Raw genomic sequence first — 22,529 nt, forward strand, 5'->3', positions numbered from 1 at the left:
GGCTGCCTTCGCCTCTGCTCCTCTGGGCAGGTACTACCGGCTTCACCCTCCACGGCCCTTCTGCGGTGTTTTTGTTTTCCCTTCGCCCCCCAAAAATATTTGAACCAAAAAGCCTCTTTTTTTTTTCCTCCACCCACAGCAAACTGAAAGGGCTAGTGAACCGTGATTCAACAGAGCGAGGGCGCCTCTTTTCTTCCTTAGCATTAATTAACTCAAGTTCGTTAGGACGTTGGGTCTGTCGCCCACAGTTTTCTCTTGTGTGTGCTGAATCGGGTCATAGAGGGAGACTTCCCGTGCAAACAGTTTGTGTTGGAGCTGGAGGACACAGAGGGGGAGAGAGGGGGAGAAAGAAAGGGAGCCGGAGAGGGATGGATTGTGGCCGAGGGGTGGTCAGGTCCTGAGCTCCCGGCACCCCCACCCCCACCCCGCCCCGTGCCAGCCCCTGCAAGGGCTAGACCCCAGGGGGAATGAGGATTCTCGGGTTTTCTTGGCAATGATCCTGATAATAAAATAGTTGGCCGGGGGGGGGGGGGGAGCAATACATTTTGAGGGATTGAAAAAATGTCTTCCTTCCAACTCCTAAAATTGTACATTTTGGGAAAGCCGCTTGCCCAGACAAGGGCCGGCCCAGCTACCCTGAGCCCTCAAGCAGTGCAAAATCCCAGGCCGTTCCTATCCTGGCCACCCTGCTCTCTGCCCCCCGGCTCTGGGCACTGCCTGTTGCCGCAGCAACTGAAGAAATAGGCTCTCTCTGTGGGCCAAGGGTGTGAGGAGTGCAGACCGGCCGAGGGCACCGGGGGTTTGGAGAAGCTCTCCTCTTGCCCTTGGCCCTTCTGTCCTGTGGCAGGGAGAGCAGACCAGGTAAAGCAAAGGGGTGTCACAAGGGACGCCGACGGAGCTCTCTCGAAGAGGGCCTGGGGAGGCTGCAAGAGGGGTCTTGGAGGTGCGGGGATGACTGGTTTGGGGAGGGAGGGGGACATCCCCTCGGGAGGATCCGCTCCGCAAGCCTTTTCCGGGATCGGGAGTTACAGTTGGCCTCCGGCGAATTTTCAACATTTTGCCTTTTGCTCCGGCCTTCTCTCTTGGCCTCTGGGTATTTTTACAGTGGCCCCGCAGGGACCTCATCTCGACGTGCTGGTTTCTCCTCTTCCCCTTGCCTTTCAGCAGTTTTTCAGTTCTCAGAGAAAGTTATGAAGCTGGCTTGTGGGGGTTCTTCCTTCCTGGGGGGGGGCGCGCCTTGGCCACATGGGGTGACACTTTCCAGTGGTACTCAGTGGGTGAGACTCAGGCTCTGCACCGCTCTTGCCCCTCGAGGAGGCCGGTGCCTGTCTGTCATCTGCCCTGTGTGCTCGGGCGGAGGTCTGGGTTCTGGCCTCCCTGGCTTTGACTTCTATTCAGTGACACAAGGAAGTTTGAAGCTAAATAGTGAATTAGGGCCTAGAGTTTTTGTGTTTGTATTCTCTGCAGAGGATGGAAGTGAATTTACAGAGGCACTAGAGAGAATAGACGGTCTCCCCAATACCTCTCTTCCTACCCTATTTTATTTGGTGCCAGGAGGGTGAGGGGAGATGTGCCTGGAACAGGGTAGCGTTGGGAGCCAGACCGAAGCTGCCTGTTGGCCCGGTCCCAGGCCACCGTTCCCGGTTTGTAGACAGGAGGAGAAAAAGAAGGGACAGGGAGGCGGTCTTATAGGAGAGGAATGAGTGGCCTGGTTCTGATGCAGGCCCTGTCCTAGACCCAGCACGGGGGTGTGGGGCGATTCCATTCAGCAAGCGTGAGGACGCTAGAAAAACCGTGTGGGCCTGCCTTTCCTGAGCAGAGGAAAACAGGCCCAAGTCAGCCAAAAACCCGCTTTGTCCAAATTCTCTGAGCCTCCTCGCAATGTGCATTTTCTGGTTTCCATGCTTGGCATTTCCAGATTCTTGGATGATTTTACTCTGGCTGCAGAGCCCCTTCCCGCCTCCCCCCCCCCCAGAGGGGAGGCCCCACCTACCTCCAGGATAAGCAGCCTGGCCCCTTCCCTCTGCTTCCTACAGTTTTGTTTTTTTGTTTTTTTGTTTTTTTGTTTTTTTTTTCCATCTCTGCCCCAGAGTCCGGACACTGCCTTCTCCTGCACCTTCTTGTGTCCCTCCTTCTGTGGGGCAGGCTGGGAGATGTTGGGGATCCGAAGTTGGCCTCTTTGGCTTCGGCCCAAGGACGAATGAGAAAATCCCAGGAATTGGGCAGATTAATCAGGGCTCTATTCGTGGCTTTTTAAAATTTCCTGCTTCCTTTTTCACCCAGGCTGCAGATAATGTAGTAGTAAAATGGATACTGAAATATCTGGTTATTCCTATGTAGGCCTTGGGTTTTGTCAGTTATTTGCGCTCACTGTGTATAGTTATTGAAATTAGCATGGAGTGAGTGAGCGTGTGTGTGTGTGTGTGTGTGTGTATATATGTGTGTATATATATATATACACACACATAGTTAGCATGTGTCCAGGGTCTGAGAGAATAAATTTGGGTCTTAAAGCAAGCAGGATGTGGACAAATAGGATTATTTTTAACGATAAAGAAACGTTCGAACAGCAGCCCTGCCCTTAAAGATATAACTTCTTACCCTTCTCAGTGTTTCATTATTGGCAGGTATAGGCCGCTTTCGAAACCTGTCTTGGGCTAGGAAAATTATTTTGTTTCCTTGAAGACTTTTGAAGACTGAGTGAAGTTCTATAGGAATTTCCCCATTTTCCCTTAAATAATACACAAGGCTTCATTTATTTGGTGGCGTTCTGGAAAAGCACACACTCTACTTTGTTACGACGGAAGTGGTCATTCTCCTTAGCTGGATTTTCTTTTTTGCCCCTGACCCAGAGCCCTTGTCTTTTGTCCTTGCTCCTGTTTTTTCTTTTCTTTTCTTTTTTTTCTTTCTTCTTTTTTCTTTTTTCTTTTCGGCCCTGTCCTCTCTCCGTCCATCTTTGTCTTTCTTTCTCTCTTTGCAGTTTTGGGCCCAGCTTGGCTTTCTCTCTCCAGGTTTGGCTTTCTTCTCTCTCTCTCTCTCTCTCTCTCTCTCTCTCTCACCCTCTTTCTTTTCCTCTTTTTCTGTGGTCTAATCAGTCTTTTTCTTTTGGAGGCACATTTTTCCTAGCGATGGCTGAAACTGGCTTGGGTATTTCAGAAATGTTCCAGTGAAAACTGGTGCTTTAAAAAAAATCAAATTCTGTATACTTGACCAGAATAAGAGAGGCCCTCCTCTTGCAAAGGCAGAATAATTCCTTATGTTGCTTTTTAAAAGTCTTATATCTGGCTTCTCAATTTTTCTTTTACGTGAAGAAAATACCTTTCCCCCCAAATTGCCTGCTTTTCCTTTATTCATTCCTCCCTCTTGTCTTTAGTTTTCTTTTTTTGCTCACTTCTCTTCCCAGCACCGCTGGCTTCCTCTCCCCCTCCCTGTTTTTTTCTGTCATTCTCGTCCCCCCCTCCCCTCTGTGGCTCAGAGGCCTGCCCGTCCCCTTGCTCCCTCCATCCCCTTAACCCTTGTACTTGTGGGTGACTCAGCCCTGAGAAGCCTTGAATTGTCTGAGGGTTTTTTGTCTTGGCTCTTGTCCGTGTGCAGGGTGCACGGTCTCTGAAGCTCTCAGCCCCGGCGGGAGGGGAGAAGGGAAGGAGGCTGAGTCTGGGACAGGTAATCTTCCAACAGAGCCTCCACTCTCTTAACAAAAGGGGGACAGTCCCCTTTTGTCTGGGGCTCCTGAGGGGCGTGGCCAGGGCCTGGAACCACCACCAGTGGCAGGCAGGAGGAGGAGGCTGCAGGGGTAGGGGCACACCAAGTGTTTCTAATGGAACCCGAGTGATTCTTCTCTGTGTGTGCCCACAGGAGAGAGAGAGAGAGAGAGAGAGAGAGAGAGAGAGAGAGAGACCTTCTCCCCTCCCTCTCCAAGAGTTAGGAATACCCTGGCCCCTGGCCGCTCTTCCAGTAAACTCTCCCTCACACCGCAGACAGCGGGCCCGTGGGAACAGGGTGAGGGGAGAGCACACCCTGGGGATCCACTCTGCCCACCTTCAAGGTTACAGCAACTGGCAGGAGAAGGACAATTGGCGATTGTTCTCCTTCCGTGTTACTCCCCTGGGAAGGGCCTGTTGCTTCTCCTGTTAAGGGATCATTGAGGGGGCGCAGTGGGCCCTGTGTGGATCCCTGAGGCTCTACTGAGACGCTCCACTGGCCCTCCTGGGCCTCTTCTATGTCCAGTCTCTCTGCCACGCCGTCGACCTTTGACCCCTCCATCCATCCAGGAGTGAATCATGGATCTTGTCCTATTTCCTTAACTTCCACGTGGATCCTTCCACCTGCCATCTCCCCCTCACCCACCCAGCCGTACCAGCGGGATTCGGCTTCGGAATCAAGCCGTGTTCGGCACATCTCTTCCACTCGGCCCTGTGGTCTGTGGGACGGAATATGCCAGAATTCTCCAGGAGGCTCACGTTGGTCATATTCTGTGCGGTGTCCAGTATTCAGTATAAATCAAAATACCCGGAAAAGACCCGCATGCCAAATATAAATTCACTTGTCATTTTTACCATCGCATCTTGACTTTAGAAAGATTGCTTCTCTCCAGGTGGAAAGGCAGCGTTTGGTATCTTATGCCACTCAGTTAACATCTTTGGCTGATCGGACTGAAGCTGGTTATTAACATGATGTTAATTATTGAACCTGCCTCCTGCTCGGTCACCTCTGTTTCTCTTGGGGTCAGCTGTGGGCTCACTTCAGGCCGTTCGGGGACCTGGACTGGGGTCCCAGGTGCTGGCCAGCACCTTTCTCATTGTCAGGGTTCAGCGCCAGCCCAGGGCTGCATGTTTTGCCTTGGCACACCCCAGGCGCTCTTCCGGGAACCTTTCTGCCAGCATAAAGGCCATTGAGCACAGGGTTTCAGATGGGGAAGAAAGGGGCACGAGTGAGCAGTGACCTTTTTTCTGCTGCCAGCTGAGGGCTGAGCCTCGCCTGGGGAGAGGGGAGCTGTAGGGACAGTTCTGAGCGGGATCAGTCTCTCCATGTCTGTTTGTGAACTCCTCTGCTCGGCCTCTCATAACTGTTTCCTCCTTACAGCCTCTCCAAGGCCTACGGCAGGCCGCTCAGTAGCCCCTCGTAGAGACAGCCCCGTGGAGATGGCTCTCCTGGCCTCCCTCTCCCGTGCCCACCTTCCTGCCTGGTCCTGCCTGGCTTGGAAGGGCGGGAGGGGGGGGCGGGAGGGACGGGGAGGGCTCTTCTCTGTGATTTGGTTTCCCCAAAGTTGCCCTCCCTTTCCTGCTAGAGCCCTTTCCTCTCTGTTGTTTCCTTTCTTAGCTTTTCCCCTCTCACATCGGTTTCTTTCTGTATGCTCCTGCACCTTGCTCCGTAGGGTTCGGGCCCCTTAGCCTGAACTGAACTGGGGGCTAGGGGAGTGCCGTCCCTGCTCCAGCCAAGAAACCCCAGACGCGGATCAAGTGGACGGACGGACGGGGCAGGGCTAGAGACGGCAAAGAATGAAGCTCCTGGGGCTTGGGGGGAGGCATCATCGTAAGACTCTGTGACTGTTCGGAAGCAGTGTCCATCTTCCTGCCTTTGTCACTTCTCCCTGGGATTGGCTGTTGTGTTTGTGGCTGCATGTAGTGCTTGTCAGCGGAGTGCTGTGACAGGAGGCTATTTTAATAAACTGTTGCAGCTTCCCCGAGCCGAGCTGCATTGCGTTGGCATCCCTCGTCACCGCTAATGGAGCGTGCGTGGCTGGGTGTGGGCTGAGGGAGGCGGTCGAGCTCGCTGGGGGCCTGGGGGTGGGGGTGCACCTCGTCTGGGAGTGCTCCTGCCGGCGGCGGCAGCCGGGCCCCGGGGAGGAAGGGGTGGCCGCACCCTGGGCGCCAGGTCCCTGCCCTGGAAGTGCGGCTGGCATGGACACTTTCCGAGCTCTCTTTCTTCTTCTCTTTCTATTCATAGCACCGCAGGCTCGCGGGTCTGGCCAGGGAGGAAAACTTCCACTCGCCCCTGTGCGCTCCATAAATAAAAAAAGAAATAGAACCAGAAAGAGAGTGTGAGGGCCTGAGAGAAAGAGACTGAAACCAAAACACAGAGAAGGCGCAGCTGCTCTCCCCAAGGCCTTCTGGGGCGCCCGCCCGAGCCAGGCCTTTATTTATTTCTTTTCCTGGCTTAAAAAAAGAAAAAAAAAATCCGTGTCTTCCTCAATCCTGGTCCCCCCAGCCCTACCCCCCCCACTCCGAATTTGCTGGCTGGCTGCTGCCAAATGGACCCGAGTGGGAGCCTGGAATGAAAAATTCATAACTGCTGGACTTTGCTTGTTCATTAGACGTGAACTTGTCGATTGGGCAAATTGTTTTTGGTCTCCAACTGCCGGGGGCTCTCCCCACCCTCCCGGCTCGCCTGGTTCCCTCCTCCCCTTGGACACAGCCATTGGCTGCTCGAGGATGTCTCATTGCCAAATAGGTGGATCCTTCTCTCTCCCTCTCTCTCTCTCTCTCCCTCTCTCTCTCTCTCTCTCTCTCTTCCTTCCCCCCCTTTTTACTGGCTTTGGCACAGGCAAATGGATGGGGATTGAGCATGAAAGGGAGAGAGAGGGAGTTTGAGAGAGAAAAGCAAAAAAAAAAAAAAAAATATATATATATATATCCAAAATCCAACCAGCACACACACGCACGCACACACACACACACACACACACCACACTCGCACACACTTACACACACAGCACCATCCCATCCACGTCCTCCCTCGCTCTCTCCCTCTTTCTCTTCTTTCCTCCCTCCCTCCCTTACTCCCTCTCTCTCTTTTGCACGCGTCTGCCAGCGACGGTCTGCAGCCGGTCCGAACTCGTCCTCTTCCCCGGGAATCTGCGAGCTCCCCCTTTGCCTGTGATCAGGCTCAGAGGCGGAGGGAGGCGGCAGAAGTTTACATCCCTGTGCCGCTGCCAAAGCCGAAAGCCTTTTTCTTCAGCTGCCGCCTTCCCCCTCCTGGTTTTTGTTTTTGTTTTGTTTTGCACGGGGTGGGGGGGGGGGTGGAGTGGGGTGGGGGGTGGGGTAGGGTGTGCTGTGTGTTGGGGGTGGTGATTGGGAGGTAGGTTTTGATTTTGAAATTTTGCATATTTTCCTTCTCTCTCTTTTTTCTTAAACTGAAAGAGGATGCACAGGAGGCGAAATTGAACATTTTTTTTTTGTTGGCTTTTGTTTACCTGGCGTGTGTGGCAACCGGCTCGCTCCCTCTCTCTGCTTGCTATCCCTGACCTTTCTTTCTTTTTGCTCCTTTTCAAAAAAAATATTAATTTCCCCCTTCTGTGCAATGGAGCGTGGAGGGGGGAGGAGGGGGAAGGGTTTGAGAATCCACCCAAGCCCGGCCCCTATTCCCCAGAACACCAATAATAACCCCCTTTAAAACATTTACCTTCCTCCCCTGCTCCTCCCCCTCCCCCCTCCCCCCACCCGCCCCCAACTCACAACTCTGTTGAGTCCAGAAGCTCAGAATCGGGCGTTGGGCTTTGCCGGGTGCTTCAGATCAATGGTAATTATTTAATTTTTTCCAGTTTTATTTTTGTAAACAGAAATCAATTATTATTTAAACTTCAAACAAGCAAACAAGCAAAAAAAAAAAAAAAAACCAAAAAAAAAAAAAAAAACCAAAAAGCGAGAGCCCAGCCCTCTGTCACCTGAGTGGGAAAGAGGGTGAAGGGGTCAGTGGGGAAGGGGCTGCAGGACGCCCCACGAGGCTTTTAACCCTAATGTGGCCGAGGCAACCACCTCATTTGTGCTAACAAGAAGTGTTTTGTTCCTTATTACCGTGATTAACATTAGTATCGGTGTCGGTAACAAAGCTGAAATCACATATTTAGGATTTAGATCTGATTAAAAAAAAAATGCTGGGGTGGATGTTCCAATTGGAGCAGGAGAAAAGGGAATGAAAACAGCGTGGGGAGGGGACAGCCAAATCCGGTTCCTCGCTGGCTCCTGGATGTCATGTTCTCTCTTTTTGGGGGTGGCCAAAAATCGACCGGTGTCGGGACACGAGGCGGCCCCCGCGCGCCTCGTCTGTGCGTCCACGGGAGTCCGCGCAGACCCGGACGCCGCGCCACCGGGGCGAGCTGACGGGAGTTTGCGGCTGCGATAGACCATGGAGATGTCATGGGCGCGACAGAGCCTGGCGGGGATACCAGCAGCGTGTGTGTGTGGACGGCAACGTTGTCTGTGCGCGCGTGTGTGTGAGTGAGTGAGGGAGAGAGAGAGAGAGAGAGAGAGAGAGAGAGAATAGGTGTGTGCTCAGGCTCTGGGTGCCTCTGTCTGGCTGCTGGGGCTGAGATGGGAGCGAGCGGCTGGCTCGGCTGGCGGTGGCTCCAGACCACACTTTCGTAGAACAATCACGAGAGAAAATTGTCGTGGGAGGGGGGGAGGAGGAGGAGGAGGAGGCGGCGATTTTTTTTCTTGTGCCCCCCTTCTAACGCTTCTTTTCTCCTTTTCTCTTTCCCCCTCACCCCGTCTTCCCCTCCTCCCGTCCTCCCTCGCCCCGCATGCTCCCGGCTTGCCGCCTGCAGGATGAGTTCCACCCGTTCATCGAGGCGCTGCTGCCTCACGTCCGCGCCTTCTCCTACACCTGGTTCAACCTGCAGGCGCGGAAGCGCAAGTACTTCAAGAAGCACGAGAAGCGGATGTCGAAGGACGAGGAGCGGGCGGTGAAGGACGAGCTGCTGGGCGAGAAGCCCGAGATCAAGCAGAAGTGGGCATCCCGGCTGCTGGCCAAGCTGCGCAAAGACATCCGGCCCGAGTTCCGAGAGGACTTTGTGCTGACCATCACGGGCAAGAAGCCCCCCTGCTGCGTGCTCTCCAACCCCGACCAGAAGGGCAAGATCCGGCGGATTGACTGCCTGCGCCAGGCCGACAAGGTGTGGCGGCTGGACCTGGTCATGGTGATTTTGTTTAAGGGGATCCCCCTGGAAAGTACTGATGGGGAGCGGCTCTACAAGTCGCCCCAGTGCTCGAACCCCGGCCTCTGCGTCCAGCCACATCACATTGGAGTCACAATCAAAGAACTGGATCTTTATCTGGCTTACTTTGTCCACACTCCAGGTAGGTCACTTCCAACCCCCCCCTCCCCCCCCCCCCCCCCATTTTATTTTACTCGCTGGCGTTTGTTTTGTGTACGGTTCCTCTTCTTTCCGAGGGATGCAGGCGGTAGGCCTCACGAGTGCGCCTGTCCTGCCCAGGGCTGCAGCGCGTCTGATGTTCCCTGTTCCCTTCTTCCGTTTCCCTCCACGCTCTCCATGCTCCCTCTTTTGCTCCCTTGCCACGTTGTTACCTGCGGGGTTGTCGGCCGTCTCTGTCTTTGGAGGACTCATCTTACCCCAAAGGCGCTGCACGTCTCAGGACCGGGGCCAGGCTGCCCCAGAATTATCCACCAGGGTGAGAGTTGGTGATGAACACTACTGCACACAGACAAAAATCACTCGTTGCTCAGATTTAAAATGAGTCAGAAGAGGCACCGGGAGCCAGGTGCTGGCTTGCCTGCGGCTTCCCCGCAAGTCCTGGGGAAAAGAGGGATTTGGCACAAGCCGGGTGGGCAGCGGTTCGGTGGAGAGAGGGGCGTGTAAAAGCCCGGGTTATGAGCCAGAATGAATAGGAAAGAGGAGAGAAGGCAGAGGTGGGCAGATTCTGGGGCCCAGATGCCCAGTCCGGAGCCGGAGCCGGAGCCGTTTGGGCTGGGATCGTTGGGATTTGACTGTGGGAGAGTAGGAAAGTCATTTGACTCCACAGAGAGTGAAAAGGCGCGTGAGATTCCTTCCGCTCTCCCCTCCGAGGTGTGCCGGCTGAAGTGGGGAGACCCCAGGATGGATGCCCGCGGCCCCCACCCCTCTGCTGGGAAGCGGAGAGGCAGTCCCCAGCACAGGCATGTCGGGGAGTGGCGTAGTTGCAGCAGTGGTCTGAAAGGAACAAACAATCCAAAAACTCTGTAAATTTCCCTTTTCCTTTTGTGTTCCAAGCAGTTCCACTTCCCCGCTTTGCTTTTCCAGTTTTGCCCAGCATTTTGGGTCGGGGTGGTTCAGTTCTCTTCCTCCGTTCCTTCCCCCCACCCTTTCCCTTTCTATAATTTCTTTCCGCTTTTGTTTTCTTACAAATTGAAACAGAGATGGCTGGTTAATTTTTAGCCTCCACTCAGCTACGCCCAATTTACTGCCGCCTTTGAAACCTAAACGGGCGGCACTCTGTGATTAAGCAAGGCAGAAGTGTGTTTACATTATGCCCAACCAACTTGTAATGAGAGGGCTACCAAACCTTTTTCTGTGTGTGTGTGTGTGTGTGTGTGTGTGTGTGTGTGTGTGTGTGTGTTTTCCCTTTCCACTATTCCGGTATTTTTTCTCCCTTGTTTCCCTTCTTTCTGTCTTTATGCAAATGTAACAGAATGTGGCTTAACTTCAACTCTAGTGAGTGTTCTTTCCCGCAAGTGTGTGTGTGTGTGTGTTTGTGTGTGTGTGTGTGTGTGTGTGTGTGTGTCTTCCTTCCTGTTCATTCATAAAAAAGAAAAGCAACTCACTTTTCTGCTGTGGTCACTCCCTTGCCTGTTTGGGAAGTTGGGAGGAGTCGTATGACTTAATCCAGAAATGAAATTTTGGGGAACTTTTAGCATTGCGTCGGGAAAGTAACTTCCGCTAGGATCAGCACTGAGGGTTTCTATGTTGGCGAACTCTGGGGATGCAAAGGTGGTATTTGAGGCCTCTCTCCTTACTCACGCTCTCTCTCATTCTGAGAGGTGGCTTTGATAGTTTGTTGGAGGCAGCGGACATCCCTCCCTCCGTGGATGTTTCTAGGCTTGCACTTGGCCCGGTGTGACCATCGTGACCCCTCATGAAGAATGACCAACTGCCAGTCCTCTCCTCTGCTCGCCCTTTTTCTTTCTGGAAATGAGACTGAAGAAACAAAATTTAAAGTTATCCTCTCATTCTCTGTCTCTACAGCAAGTCGGAGTGGGGAGGGTGTGTGCCTGGTAGTGCTGAAGGGAGCTTGGGGGAGGCTTGGAGCCTTGAGTTTGTGTCTGTCGGATAGATCCTCTGCAAGGGCATTCTGCACCTTCTGATTTTGGAACTAGGGCCGCTGAGATGGAAATCAATACTCACCTCTCTCTGGCTTCCTCCTACCCTGCTCTCTAGCTAGATCCCTGTAGCTGAGCTGTTTCCCTGGACTCTTTTATTTTAGGCCAAATTCTTTTTTTTTTTAATTTTTTTTTAACATTTATTTATTTTTGAGACAGAGAGAGAGAGAGAGAGAGCATGAACAGGGGAGGGTCAGAGAAAGAGGGAGACACAGAATCGGAAACAGGCTCCAGGCTCTGAGCTGTCAGCACAGAGCCCGACGCGGGGCTCGAACCCACGGACTGCGAGAGCATGACCCGAGCCGAAGTCGGCCGCTTAACCGACTGAGCCACCCAGGCGCCCCTATTTTAGGCCAAATTCTTGACGGCTGCCAGCATGAGGCTAAGGTAGGATGAAGTGTGTGTGAGGAAGGAGACCGTTTCTGGCCAGCCTCCTGGCTCCTGGACTAACCAGGCAGGTGTCTGTCGTGAGAAAGGAGGCATCCCCGCCCGCCCCCGAGCTATAATGAGATCATTTGCCCAGGACTATGAGTGAATTCGTTGCCCCATCGAATGTGGCCGCGGCCATTTCTGTCCCGGCTGAGGTCCAGTTCCTTGATAAAAGCTGAGTGGAGAACTGGGGATATTTCAAAAGAATTCGTCTATACTCTAGCTCCCTGGACTCCAGATAGTTTCGACGAAGGTAGGATTTCTTGCTGGAATTGCTTTAATTCACATGTGCCTTACTGAAGGGGTAGGGGTGAATCGGTGCAGCATGGGCCTTGGGTAGATGGTCTCAAGATAGTGAGGTGCAGCCACAGCCTTCTTCTCTGCAAGCCACCCCAGTTGGCTAGAAAATGTCTTCTTCTGGCCGAGCCCTCAAACAGCATGGATCTGACAGCACAGCCTTCTCCTGCCCATGCTCCCCCCCCCCCACCCCACCCCTGGACATGCTCAGCAGGGTGCCCCTTGCTCCTTCCTCCTGGTGTAAACCAGGAGTAGGGGCTAGGGTGGCAAGGTCTCAGATGAGAGTTGCTTTGGATTCTTAAAGTACGTTTCTTCCCCTAAGACTGGGTTGAAGGACGCAGTCTGGGCCGAGCTGACGGTGCCGGGTTTGGTGACAAGTGAACTTGACACGGTGGTAAGCATGGGGGCGTTGCTTTACCTCCAAGTGCCATCATCATCCATGGCCCTCGTGTGTTTTTGTTTTGCCCCACTTGAAGCTTCGAGAGGTGGCGTGGCTGGGGAGGAAATAAAGGACGTGTGTGCGTGTGCGTGTGCGTGTGTGTGTGTGTGTGTGTGTGTGTGTCGGGAGCTCCACTCCCAGAGCGTGGGGTCCAAAAGACCGCCCAGGGTGTGTTAGGGCCTCTTGAGCGTGGCCTTCCTGCTGGGAAGGAATCTTGCCATGCGTTTGTCCCATTCGGGAGGGGAGGTTGAGGCAGAGTGGGGTCAGAGAACCCGGCCATGGGGAGTAGTGGTGCGTTCCCGGTGATGTCCTTCCATCCAAAGAGGTTGCCCGAAGGCAGGTGGTTGGAGATATAGGGGAGCGTGGGTCTAGGAGGCCTCTGCTTGTATGTGAGGAAGGATGGCTGAGCTGGTCCAGAAGTGCTGCTGGGCTATCTCCAGAGCTGCTTCTGCAGGGCTCTGAAGGTGATCTGGTATCTTCGGACCTGCCCTAACCTAGGCTTCGGTCCTAGAAAATGGAAAAATCTGGGGCGCCCGTCTGACTCAGCCTGTAGAGCATGTGACTCTTGATCTTGGGGTTGTGAATTTGAGCCCACAACGAGTGTAGAGATTCCTTAAAAGTTAAAAAAGAGTCTGAAAGTAATAAAAAGCTTCACCGAATGGAAATGTCAGCTTCTCCCTGTCGGATTCCTCTGACAGGCCCCAGTGGAAGCCCGTGAAGTCCAGATACTCGGGTGGTGATTCTTTTCTTTATCTCGGCTGGTTCACGATGGAGAAATGCACATGTGGAAGGAACCCCCATCACCAGTGCCGGTAGTTGCTGACTGACTTACGGTCAGGCTCCACTCACTCATCCATACCCCCCACTGCCCACCCACGCTGGGTTGTTTAGAAGAAAACCCAGGCATTGTAGCTTTTCATCTGTAAATATATCTGTGCGTGTCTCTAAAGATGAGGAGTCTTGAAGAACGCAACCACGCTATCACTATACCTAAAAATAATCAACCGTTTCTTCAGCATGGTCAGGCTAGTCAGCGTTCACATTTCCCTAATTATCTCCCAGTTTTGTTTGTCTGGGTCAGGATCAGAATCAAAATCAGAATCAGGTGCACACAGGGGCGCCTTGCTGGCTCCGCTGGTGGAGCATGGGGCTCTTGATCTCCGGGTCGTGAGTTCAAGCCCCATGCTGGGCGTAGCGCTTACTTAAAAGAAAAAAAAGAAAGGAAGGAAGGAAGAAAATCAGGTGCACGCATTGCGACGGGTCGATATGTCTTTCAGACTCACGATCTCTAGGCGGTCCTCCTCCACCTTGGTTTCTTTTCTGGCAGTTTTTGGGTTGTTGCTGTTGAAGGAAGTGGGTCATTTGTCCTGTAGGGTTTCTCCATCTGGGCTCTGCAGACTGTGCTCCCCTGGGTTGTTTGTGCAACACTCTGAAAGGAGATTCTGCCTCCCTCCTCACCTCCGGGTCCTGGGACGGCCGGACCTTACCTGTCACAGGAAATGGATTAGCACCTAAGGATTTGTCTAAGTGAACTTTTTCAAGCGCACAGTCACCCTTCTCAGGTGTAAGAGTTCCCTGGTTTTGCTCTCTGCTTCAGAGCTCGGGGCTTTGCAGTGAGTGCTGGTTTTCAGGTGCATGTCCTCCGAGGGAGGACTCTTCCTCTGGGCCCTTCCATGGTGGTACAGGGCATCGTTCGGCCATGTTAGCCCTGCCAAGATACAGATGATGCCAGCGATGCCCCTAAGCCTTTGCTGGACCCTCGGCCCATCTGGTGGCTCTGGTGGCAGTGCATGGGGGAGACCACAGGAGCGCCAGCCGCCTTCCTGGGGGACTGGCCCCTAGCGCGGCCTCTGGGCCACCTCACCCACTGCCTCTTTTTTCAAGGCCCAGAAATGCCACTGGTCTGCGTCGTTGAGGCAGCACCATCTGGTACCAGGGCTGGCGTAGACTGCAGGGCCCAGGAACCAGATTCGTAAGACTCGCGAGAGGCGCGGATCATCTTTTAACCCAACGTAAGGTCCCCTTTAGAACATCCTGGAGGAGGTGTCACTGTTGTTCAAAGGTCAGCTTTGGCCACTGTAAAATTCTTCCGTTCGTCCAACCCAGAGAACGGTTAGAGGGTTGCAGCTAGCCTGTAAAGATACCAGCACAGAGCAGGCAGGTGGCGGATCACCGCTGCTGGCTGTGCTTGCTGTTGTTAGGATCTCATGAGCCCAAGGCTGCCTCCCTGTCGCCTTTACCTGTCAGTCTCACTTCTGTCAGGGGACAGCTCAGCTGAGCGCTGAGTTTTCTGGGACACGGCAGCCTCTCGGATGCTGAAGCCTCGTGGTTCCTTTCCACCCTTCTCCCCAGGAAGCTGTCCTTTCTCCAGGCCCAACGTTGCCAGTCCCTCACGCCTCCCACACTGGATGCAGCTCCTCGAGCCCTTGCCATTTTGGTCACCACTTCCTGGAGGCCCTCTTAAACTGGAGCCTTTGGTATGGGACACAGAAACGCCAGGCGCGATCCGGTCCCGTGGTCGCTGCGGGATTTGCGGGGCCTTCCGGCTACGTAATGTGTGGCGCCCGGCGCGAAACGCCAAGTGTGGGGCTCCTAGTTCAGAGTGATGAGGGACTGCGACGGGACGACAGTGAGAGCGTTAAGACCAAGCACGGGGTGCGTGTGACTGTCCGGGTCGCACACCTGTGAAGCCGGCCCGGGCCGCCTGTGCTCTGTTAATGTGACATGGGACGCCTTGCTTGGTGGGGTGGAAGGGTGACGGGGCTCAGGCTAGTCTCAAGAAGGGGATGTGACCCCAAAGAGGAGATGAGAAATGCCCAGTCAGGCGAGCTGTTGCCTACAGGCCTGGGACAGTCCTTTGGCTTGGTCTCCTTCTAGGACTCCCCTGACCATCTGCTCGTGTCACCTTTGTCCACAGCCTGTCTGCTCAACCAGTCGGGTCCACGCTGGTTGCGATGCACAGGGGTTCTCGGTGGAGTGCTCACTCTGCTGGCCGAGTTGGAAGCTATAGCTCAAGGGGAAAAAAAGAATCACCCTCGTCTGAGCTTGAACCAGCGCTGTGGGCTGTGAACAAGCCAGAGGGGACCTGGACGCCCCGAGCATGGGGACCAGCTGTGCTCCACCACCCACCCAGAGGAAACGGGGCCGCTCTGCAGCAGGAGGGCCGGGGTCCAGACACGCGGAAGGACTTCCTGAGGGTTCAGTTTACTTCTTGGCATTGCTGGAGGGTGGTCGAATTTCCTTTATTCACGAAACACGCGCTGGGTGAACCTACTGTGAGCGAGGCCGGTCTAAGAATGAGAGACTCCCGCATTCGGCTGGCAGGGTTTGGGTGAGGGCCTCGTAGTGACTTCTAGAAGATGCGGTCCCGTGGGCGTTGAGTGTGCAGTGATCCGTGCGGGGAGGGAGGGAAGACCCGTTGGGGCTTCACCAGGGGCCGTGAAGAGGGAGGCAGGGCCCATCTCTGCCGCTTTCTAGTGCTGCAGAGACCTGGGGTGCCAAGGAAGGGTTGGCCAGAGGGCCGTGCCATGGTCCCCCTCTGTTCTGGTGTCCGCAGCAGCTGTGTGGAGAGGACACAGCTGAGCATCCCCTTTTCTGCCCAAGGGAGAGGGTGGCTCCCTCCCCACCCCTTTTTCTCTTTGCCCCATCAGTCCCACCCCCCACCCCTGTCTCAGGAGCTGCCACGCTTCAGTTATCTTATCCTTCAGTGTCCGATTCAGAAGTCCTTTCAAAGGCCCCAGCCGTGTCAGCGCGGTGCTCGCACAAAAGGCCTCTTTGATTTCTTGTTTGTTTTCATTTGCCAGTGGAGGGGGAGGGGGCTGGAGAGAAAGAGCTTCTGGGTTTTAAAATTTTTATTTGGGTTGCTTCATTCTCAGAGGGGTCGGGTCCCTGGAACTCCTTTCTGAGTTGGGGGCTCGAGGCGATGGGCGGTCTTCTGGGCTGACGCAGGAAGTGGGGGCTGCCCCCACCAAGCAAGAGGGGGAAGCGTGGGGGTTCAGGATGTAGTCGTTGGTTCACCTCGGGCCTGTGCTAGGCCAGAGGGTCGGAAGGGGCAGGTCAGAACCTACTGCTTGGGTAGGGAAAGGTCCGACGTGCCGGGGACCGAAGTACATTCCCCTGGTAGCCACGTCCCCTGTAGAGGCCTTTGTCACAGCTGTAGGATTGGAGTGGTCCTGAACCTTGACTTTGCCGTTTTCCCTTTATCGTCCCAGATTCTGCTGTTTCCCTCTCGGTTGGATGGGAAGGGAGCGGGGGCCCTTCTAGCCTGCGGACTCCTTGGAAATCCTGTACATACAGACTGGCCTCCCCACTGTCTGTCAGGGCGCGAAGTAGAGGGGTGACCGGTCTACCCAGCAGCCTGGTGTCCTGTGGGGCGAGGCCTGGGACAAGCCCCTGTCTTCGCAGGCTTGCTCTCTCACCTCCCCCCCCCCCCCGGCCCTCCCCTTACCTCTTGCCTCTCTCCGTGAGGGTTTTTGAGACCGCTGCAGCGCGGGTGCCCCTCCCAGGGCACAAGGCCCATGGCTCGCGGAGGACTTTGAGGACAGGGGGCTGAGGCCGAAAGGAGCCGGAGGGCCTCCCTCGCCAGCAGTCTGGGACCAGAGGCACCCAGACCGATGCCCGTCGGGGTGCCTGCTTCAAGCACACGTGGGTGCGTCCCAACATACAGTAAGAAGAGGGGCAGCCCATGGGTTGTCATGCCTGTGTGGAGGCCCGACTGCCGCGGCTCAGAAGGGAGCGCCGAGAGTGAGTGTTGGGCAGGTGGTCACGGGCGTCAGCAACAGGGAAGCGTGCCCACTGGGTGAGGGGGCTCCGCAGGGCCTGGTTGGCAGACGGGAGGAGGAGGCTGGGGGGCTGAGAGATAGATAAATATAGCTGATGGCATTTCTGATGATAGGTTTTTCTTGGCACCAAGGGCACCGTGGAAAACAGCACGACAAACGCCGGCCCCACAGGCCGCCGTCGCCATTTTAAGCATGTTGGAGCCGAGGGGTGGCTGGCGTTAGAAGAGGGTCCCAGCAGGCGGAGGGGCTGCGGCAGGGAGGTCTGGCTGGACTCTGCCTCGCCCCCCCCCCCCCCACACCGGGTGCCTGTGTTTTTGCCTCTGTCCGGATGGCTATCTCATAACTGATTTTCTGGTCCTCTGGGGAGTACAAAAATATTTTGGGGTTGCTAACTGAAGGGGTACCCATTTGTTCGGGCTCCCGACAACTTCTTGTTCCCCGTCGATGCGGGGGGGGGGGCACACCCCTGCTCTCCATCCCCTTCTTTAATTCCATTTTTTCCACCGAAGGCCCCGTGTGGCTAAGGCATCGTGCCGAGTCCTGTCTGTGTGTTAACCACCCAAATTCTCACACCGATTCCGAGTTTGAATCTGTGCTCCTGGCCGCGTGTGTGTGTGTGTGTGTGTGCTCAGGTGACACACAGCGGGGGATCGGTGCAGTGGGGGATCAGTGAATCAGACCCGGGGGCCTGGGAGTCTTCCTGGAAGATAACCTGTTTGAACCCCATCTTGAAAGGACAGTGAGGAATTAGCTCGTTTTCGTCAGCTGGCTGAGCCTTTTCAGCCGCCCGAAGCTGATCCCCTTTCTCACAATGGTGGAGTGATATAGGCAGGGCAGGTATTATTATCTCCACTGTACAGAGAAGGGAACCCAAGTACAGAGATGTCACGGCACTGAGGTCACACGATGAGTTTCCAGCAGAAGGACCCCAGGATCCAGGTCATGGAGCACCTCAGCTGCCACCTGTGGGCCTTGCTGCTCCTTGAACTTCACGGGGATTGCTGGCCTTGGCAGAGTCTCAGAGGAGAAAGCTGTGCGGGTCCCCATGGTCTCCGTTGCTCTCTAGGAGCTGAGCCGGTGAGGCTGGAGCCTAGCCTGTGGCTCAGCTCAAGGGCTCCCCCAGCTGCTGAGCACGTGGGGTGGAGACAGTGATCGGGCACCTGGCCTGTCCTTGACACTGGCCTCCCCACCAGCTGGCCCCCTGCCTCTGACCCAAGAGGCAGCATGATACGGGTTGGGCCCACTGGATGCCTCCACCCTGCTGTGGCCAGCCCGGCTTCTTGGCACCTCTCCCTGGAGTGTGGGGAAGGGCAGGTAGAGTGGGCAGGAAGTCCAGGCCTGGGGCCAGGCCGCTCGGCTGGATCTTGGGATCCCTGATCCACGCCCTTTTCCTGGGAGTCTGCTTGGAACTGAAGTTTGAAATAAGAAGAATGAATGCAGTTGTCCCAATTAACCAGATGATGGCTGGACGTTTTGCAGTAATCTGCCCTACATTGTCTTTTATGCTCCTTCACATAAACTCTCACGCTTACCCCTTTCTTAAAGTTTGAAAACTTTGGATCTGCGTACGTGAAAACTCTCCCAGCACGTGGAGGGGTTGGGTTATAGGAGAGGCTAGCCCATGCTAGAGATTTTCCTGTTTCCGTGGCTGGTAAGATAGGGACATAACCTCTTAACCACTGATAACAGCTCCTGTAGAGCAGAGTTTTCCAACCACGGCTCTCTCGGCCCTGGGGCCAGATCATTCTGTGTTGTGGAGACCGTCCTGTGCATTGCGGGGTGGTTAACAACATCTCTGGCCTCGACCTGCTAGATGTCAGTTGCGACGCTGCACCCCGGGTGTGACAACTGAGATACCTCAGGACATTTCCATGGGGAGAGGATTGCCCCAGCTGAGAGCCTCTGGCGTAGAAGAAACAGAGGGATTCAGGCAGAACATTGCCCGCCTTCACCCCTCGCCTCTCCCCTCAGTCGCGTGGCAACAGAACCTCTGAGCCCTGGCTGTTCCCCTGTATGTCCTATGCCATTTTCCCTTTCTGGGCAGCAGGACCCTGGGCTGAAGCCATCTGGGGGCTGCTCTCCCTCCTGGGAATCATGAGCCCATCTGAGAGTCTCCTACCGGATATCGCTCCTCATCGCTCACATCATGGTCTCTCCATGGGCTGAGGCCACTGATCTGGGGACTAGAAGAGGGGGCTCTGCTCTCCAGTTGACCCAGGCCTATGTGGCGAGCCAGCGGCTCCGTCAGGCCCATCCCAGACCCCAGAGAGCAGCAGACATTTGTTTCTGCAGCGTGGGATGCAGAGACCAGAAGTGTCGCCTGAGCCTCAGCACTACTCTTTTTAAATGATGTATTTGATTTTTTTTTATTACAGTAGTAAAACACGCTCTTTCTAAAAAATTCAAACAATAGAGAAATGAGAGAGACAGACAAGCTCCCCAAATAACCCTCCTGAGCCAGAGAGAAACTCACTTCTCAGGTCTGTGTAAGTTCTTCTCATTTCTTTTCATTAATTCCCGTATCAAATAACTTTTAAATATGGAGATATCTATTTTAAGAGCAGATGGTATGTTTGGGCTAATTGAACCGGGTCCAGGGAGTGCCACTGTGGTCTTAACTTTTCCCATTCCCTGCCCGTTCCAGCAATGTGTCCCCCATCACCCCAGGTGCAGAGCCGCTATCTGTCCTCTTTGACCCCTCCCCCGCCAGGTGACAGTTTCTGCTTATCCTTCCGGGAGCATGATGACCAGCAGGATGTACGTTGGTATCTGAGCAGCCAGGATCCTGCTGTGGGCATTTCTGCTGGCAGTATAACACCGATGGTGGAAGTCAGGGCCTGAGGCCCAGCCCCTGCTGAGCACCACCCCGCCAAAGGCTCAGCCACCATGGGGGTTGGGGTGTGGCAGGGGCACTGAGGGAAGGAGGGGCGGATGAGAAGTGGCCTGCTTGGCTGTGCCCCGCTTGGCCCCGGCCTCTCCTCTCTGGAGCCAGCTTCCCAGCTCCTTCCTAGAGGGCCAGAGTGATCCTCTGTGTGGGGTAGACTCTTCAAGTAGCCTGGCATCCTGGAGGCTTTTCTGGACCCTCCAGTCTCCTTCCAGGGTTGGTGGTGGCTGCTGCCTTTTTCCTTTCTTAAAGGAAAGGGGGTGAAATGTCCCTCAGCCTTCCAGGATTTATCCCATCATAATTCTTTGTGTTGGGCTTAAAGATATGGCAGAGAGGAGAGTGTCCTCTCCAGGCCAGGGGCAGGGACAAGACTGGAAGGAATCTGGAGAGAGCTTTGCGGCTGGGTCAGCCGGTCTAGGGGAAGCTGCAGATGACAGCCGGGAGTAGGGTGACACCTGGTGACTCTTCTGGACTGGGCAGAGTGTGCAGAGAGATCAGGAGATCCCCGGAGGTGGCCTGCAGGAGGCTGACTGAGTGCAGCCTTTGAGGAGTGTGTCCTCATTATATCCCCATTAGCGCATAATTATTATATAATGGGTGTTATTGCATAATGGCAGTTATATAACACGTGGCCCAGAATACGGGGTGTGTGTGTGTGTGTGTGTGTGTGTGTGTGTGTGTGTAATAAGTGTATATTCTCTGGCTATAAATAGCTGCCAGCCCTGCACTGAATCTGTGGTCACACCAGAGGCACCTTATAAATACCCAGCAGTGGGCTATAAATTTCTGAGTGGTGACGTAGGCAGACATGATACCTAGTTAGGAGGTGGTGGGAGGGACTTTCAGCCCCACCCGGCCACATGACATCATTGTTTCCATAGTAATAAGAACGCTCCCTGGGGGACCAAGCAAAGAGAGGCCTTTAAAGGGAGGAGGCAAATGGATAGGAAGCTGGGTGGGGGTGCTTTGCCTGGGGCTGACCAGGGTGGGATCCCCTGGGCAGAGGGCTGCCGGAGTAAGACAGGCCATCTCCCCGCAGGTATAGGAAACGCCGGGGCAGGAAACTCCATTTTCTTTCGTCTCTTCTTCAGAGGGTTTCAGGGCGCCTCCTTGTGTGGCAGGTTGTGCTGACTCTGCTGCCTGTTAGCGAGAGAGCCGGGGGAGCCACATGGTCTCTCCATCCTTCCCTCTCCCAGGTGACCTCTTCGTGGCTCTGGGGCCACTCGCCGAAGGGGAGTTGAACAGGGCCAAGCCAGGGCTCTGCACCCCAGTCATATCCTCCACGGGGCGGGACTGCTTCCCCTACCAGAGGTTTTAGGCCAGTTTTGGCCTTAGTAATATAAGAAATATGTGAACAATTTGGAGCGCATCTCAGCGAGCCTTGTGGAAGTCATGGCACTGGGAGATGGCGCCCGGGAAGAAAGAGGGGACACGGAAAGTGTTTGGCCCCAGAAGAAGCCAGGGGGTGGGATGCAATCTATTTATGTGTCTGAGACGTAGTAGTTTCGTACTGGGTGGCCAAGAGCTACTCTTCGAGTTCCTGAGGGTAGAGGAAGAGATCCGTTTGCTGGCAGGTGGTGGGATTGAGGTTAGCTGGGAGGAAGGAAGGATGAGTGGCCAACTTGTCACAGTATGACCGGTAGTTTTCTGATTTCAGCACTAAAGGTCCCTTGTCCCAGGAAATCCTTTTGTCCCTTGCAAACCAGGACGGCTGGTCATCCTAGAACGATGGTTTTCAACCAGGGGTGAGTTTGCCCTCCAGGGATCCTTTGGCAATGTCCGTGGACACTTTTGGTTGTCACAGCCAGGGGAGGATGATGCTCACAGGCATCTAGTGAGTCGAGGCCAGGGCGCAGGGTAGTCGATAGTCCCTCAACAAGGAATCGTCTGGCTCCAAATGTCACTAGTGGTGAGACGGAGAAGCCCTGTGTTGCGGGGGGTGTGGTAAGCAGAGCTTCTGGGTCTCCTCAAGACCTCCCTTGCCTAGCAGAGAGCCCCTTACTTACCCCGCCTCCTCCCTGCATTTCTTGCAGCTCTATTTTTTTGTGCTTTGATTGGTTATGTGCAGGGTTCTGGGGCCCGGAGGCTTTTTTCTAGGGAATCCTGGGGCTTCTGAGAGGGTCCTTCCCCCTCTCAAAGCTCAGAGGCTTTTGCAGCTAAGACCGTGCTGAGCATGAGGCCTGCTAGGCAGCATGGCACTGGTGTGGATCGTTTGCTTGTTACTAAAAAATAATAAAAATGGAAAAGCCATTAAATAGCCGTCCCTGGTTGCCTACCAAAGAGTTCCCGAGAGGCAAAACCTGCCTGCTTCCCTCGCCTTTCAGGCAAGCTCTTCCCGTGTAGACCTGAGCAGGCCACCGTGGCTGCCGGCCCTAGGGGTCCCCTGAGTGTACCAGTCCCAGGGCAAGAGCTTGTTTCCACAAAAGCCCACTCCCAGACCCGGCAACGAGGGCAGGACTCTGCCACTCAAATGGGACACTTTGCAAATGGGACAGATGAGGAAGCTCTGAATCCTATTCTGGTATGTGGGGTTCACAGAAATCTGGTTTACCTGATGTCATTGGTGGCAGATTGAACATTTTGCCTTCGTGCGTGAAAGGTAATCACG

The 22,529-nt window shown here is 54.6% G+C and overlaps 1 protein-coding gene across 10 annotated transcripts in view; it reads left to right on the forward strand.

The window, feature by feature from the left end:
• NFIX (nuclear factor I X) overlaps nucleotides 1-22,529 on the forward strand; it is a 99,017-nt gene that overhangs the window by 19,767 nt on the left and 56,721 nt on the right. For 3 of the 10 annotated variants that reach the window (XM_043586725.1, XM_043586730.1, XM_043586727.1), the window contains exon 2: nucleotides 8,543-9,074. In XM_043586725.1, the coding sequence (XP_043442660.1) occupies nucleotides 8,543-9,074 (532 nt within the window). Of the gene's footprint in view, nucleotides 1-6,697; nucleotides 7,519-8,049; nucleotides 8,176-8,542; nucleotides 9,075-22,529 lie in introns of those variants that run through there. The other 7 variants (XM_043586726.1, XM_043586728.1, XM_043586732.1 and 4 more) reach the window with 7 other exon arrangements.

Source organism: Prionailurus bengalensis, chromosome A2 (assembly GCF_016509475.1).
Source record: "Prionailurus bengalensis isolate Pbe53 chromosome A2, Fcat_Pben_1.1_paternal_pri, whole genome shotgun sequence".
In the NCBI taxonomy this organism is placed as follows: domain Eukaryota; kingdom Metazoa; phylum Chordata; class Mammalia; order Carnivora; family Felidae; genus Prionailurus; species Prionailurus bengalensis.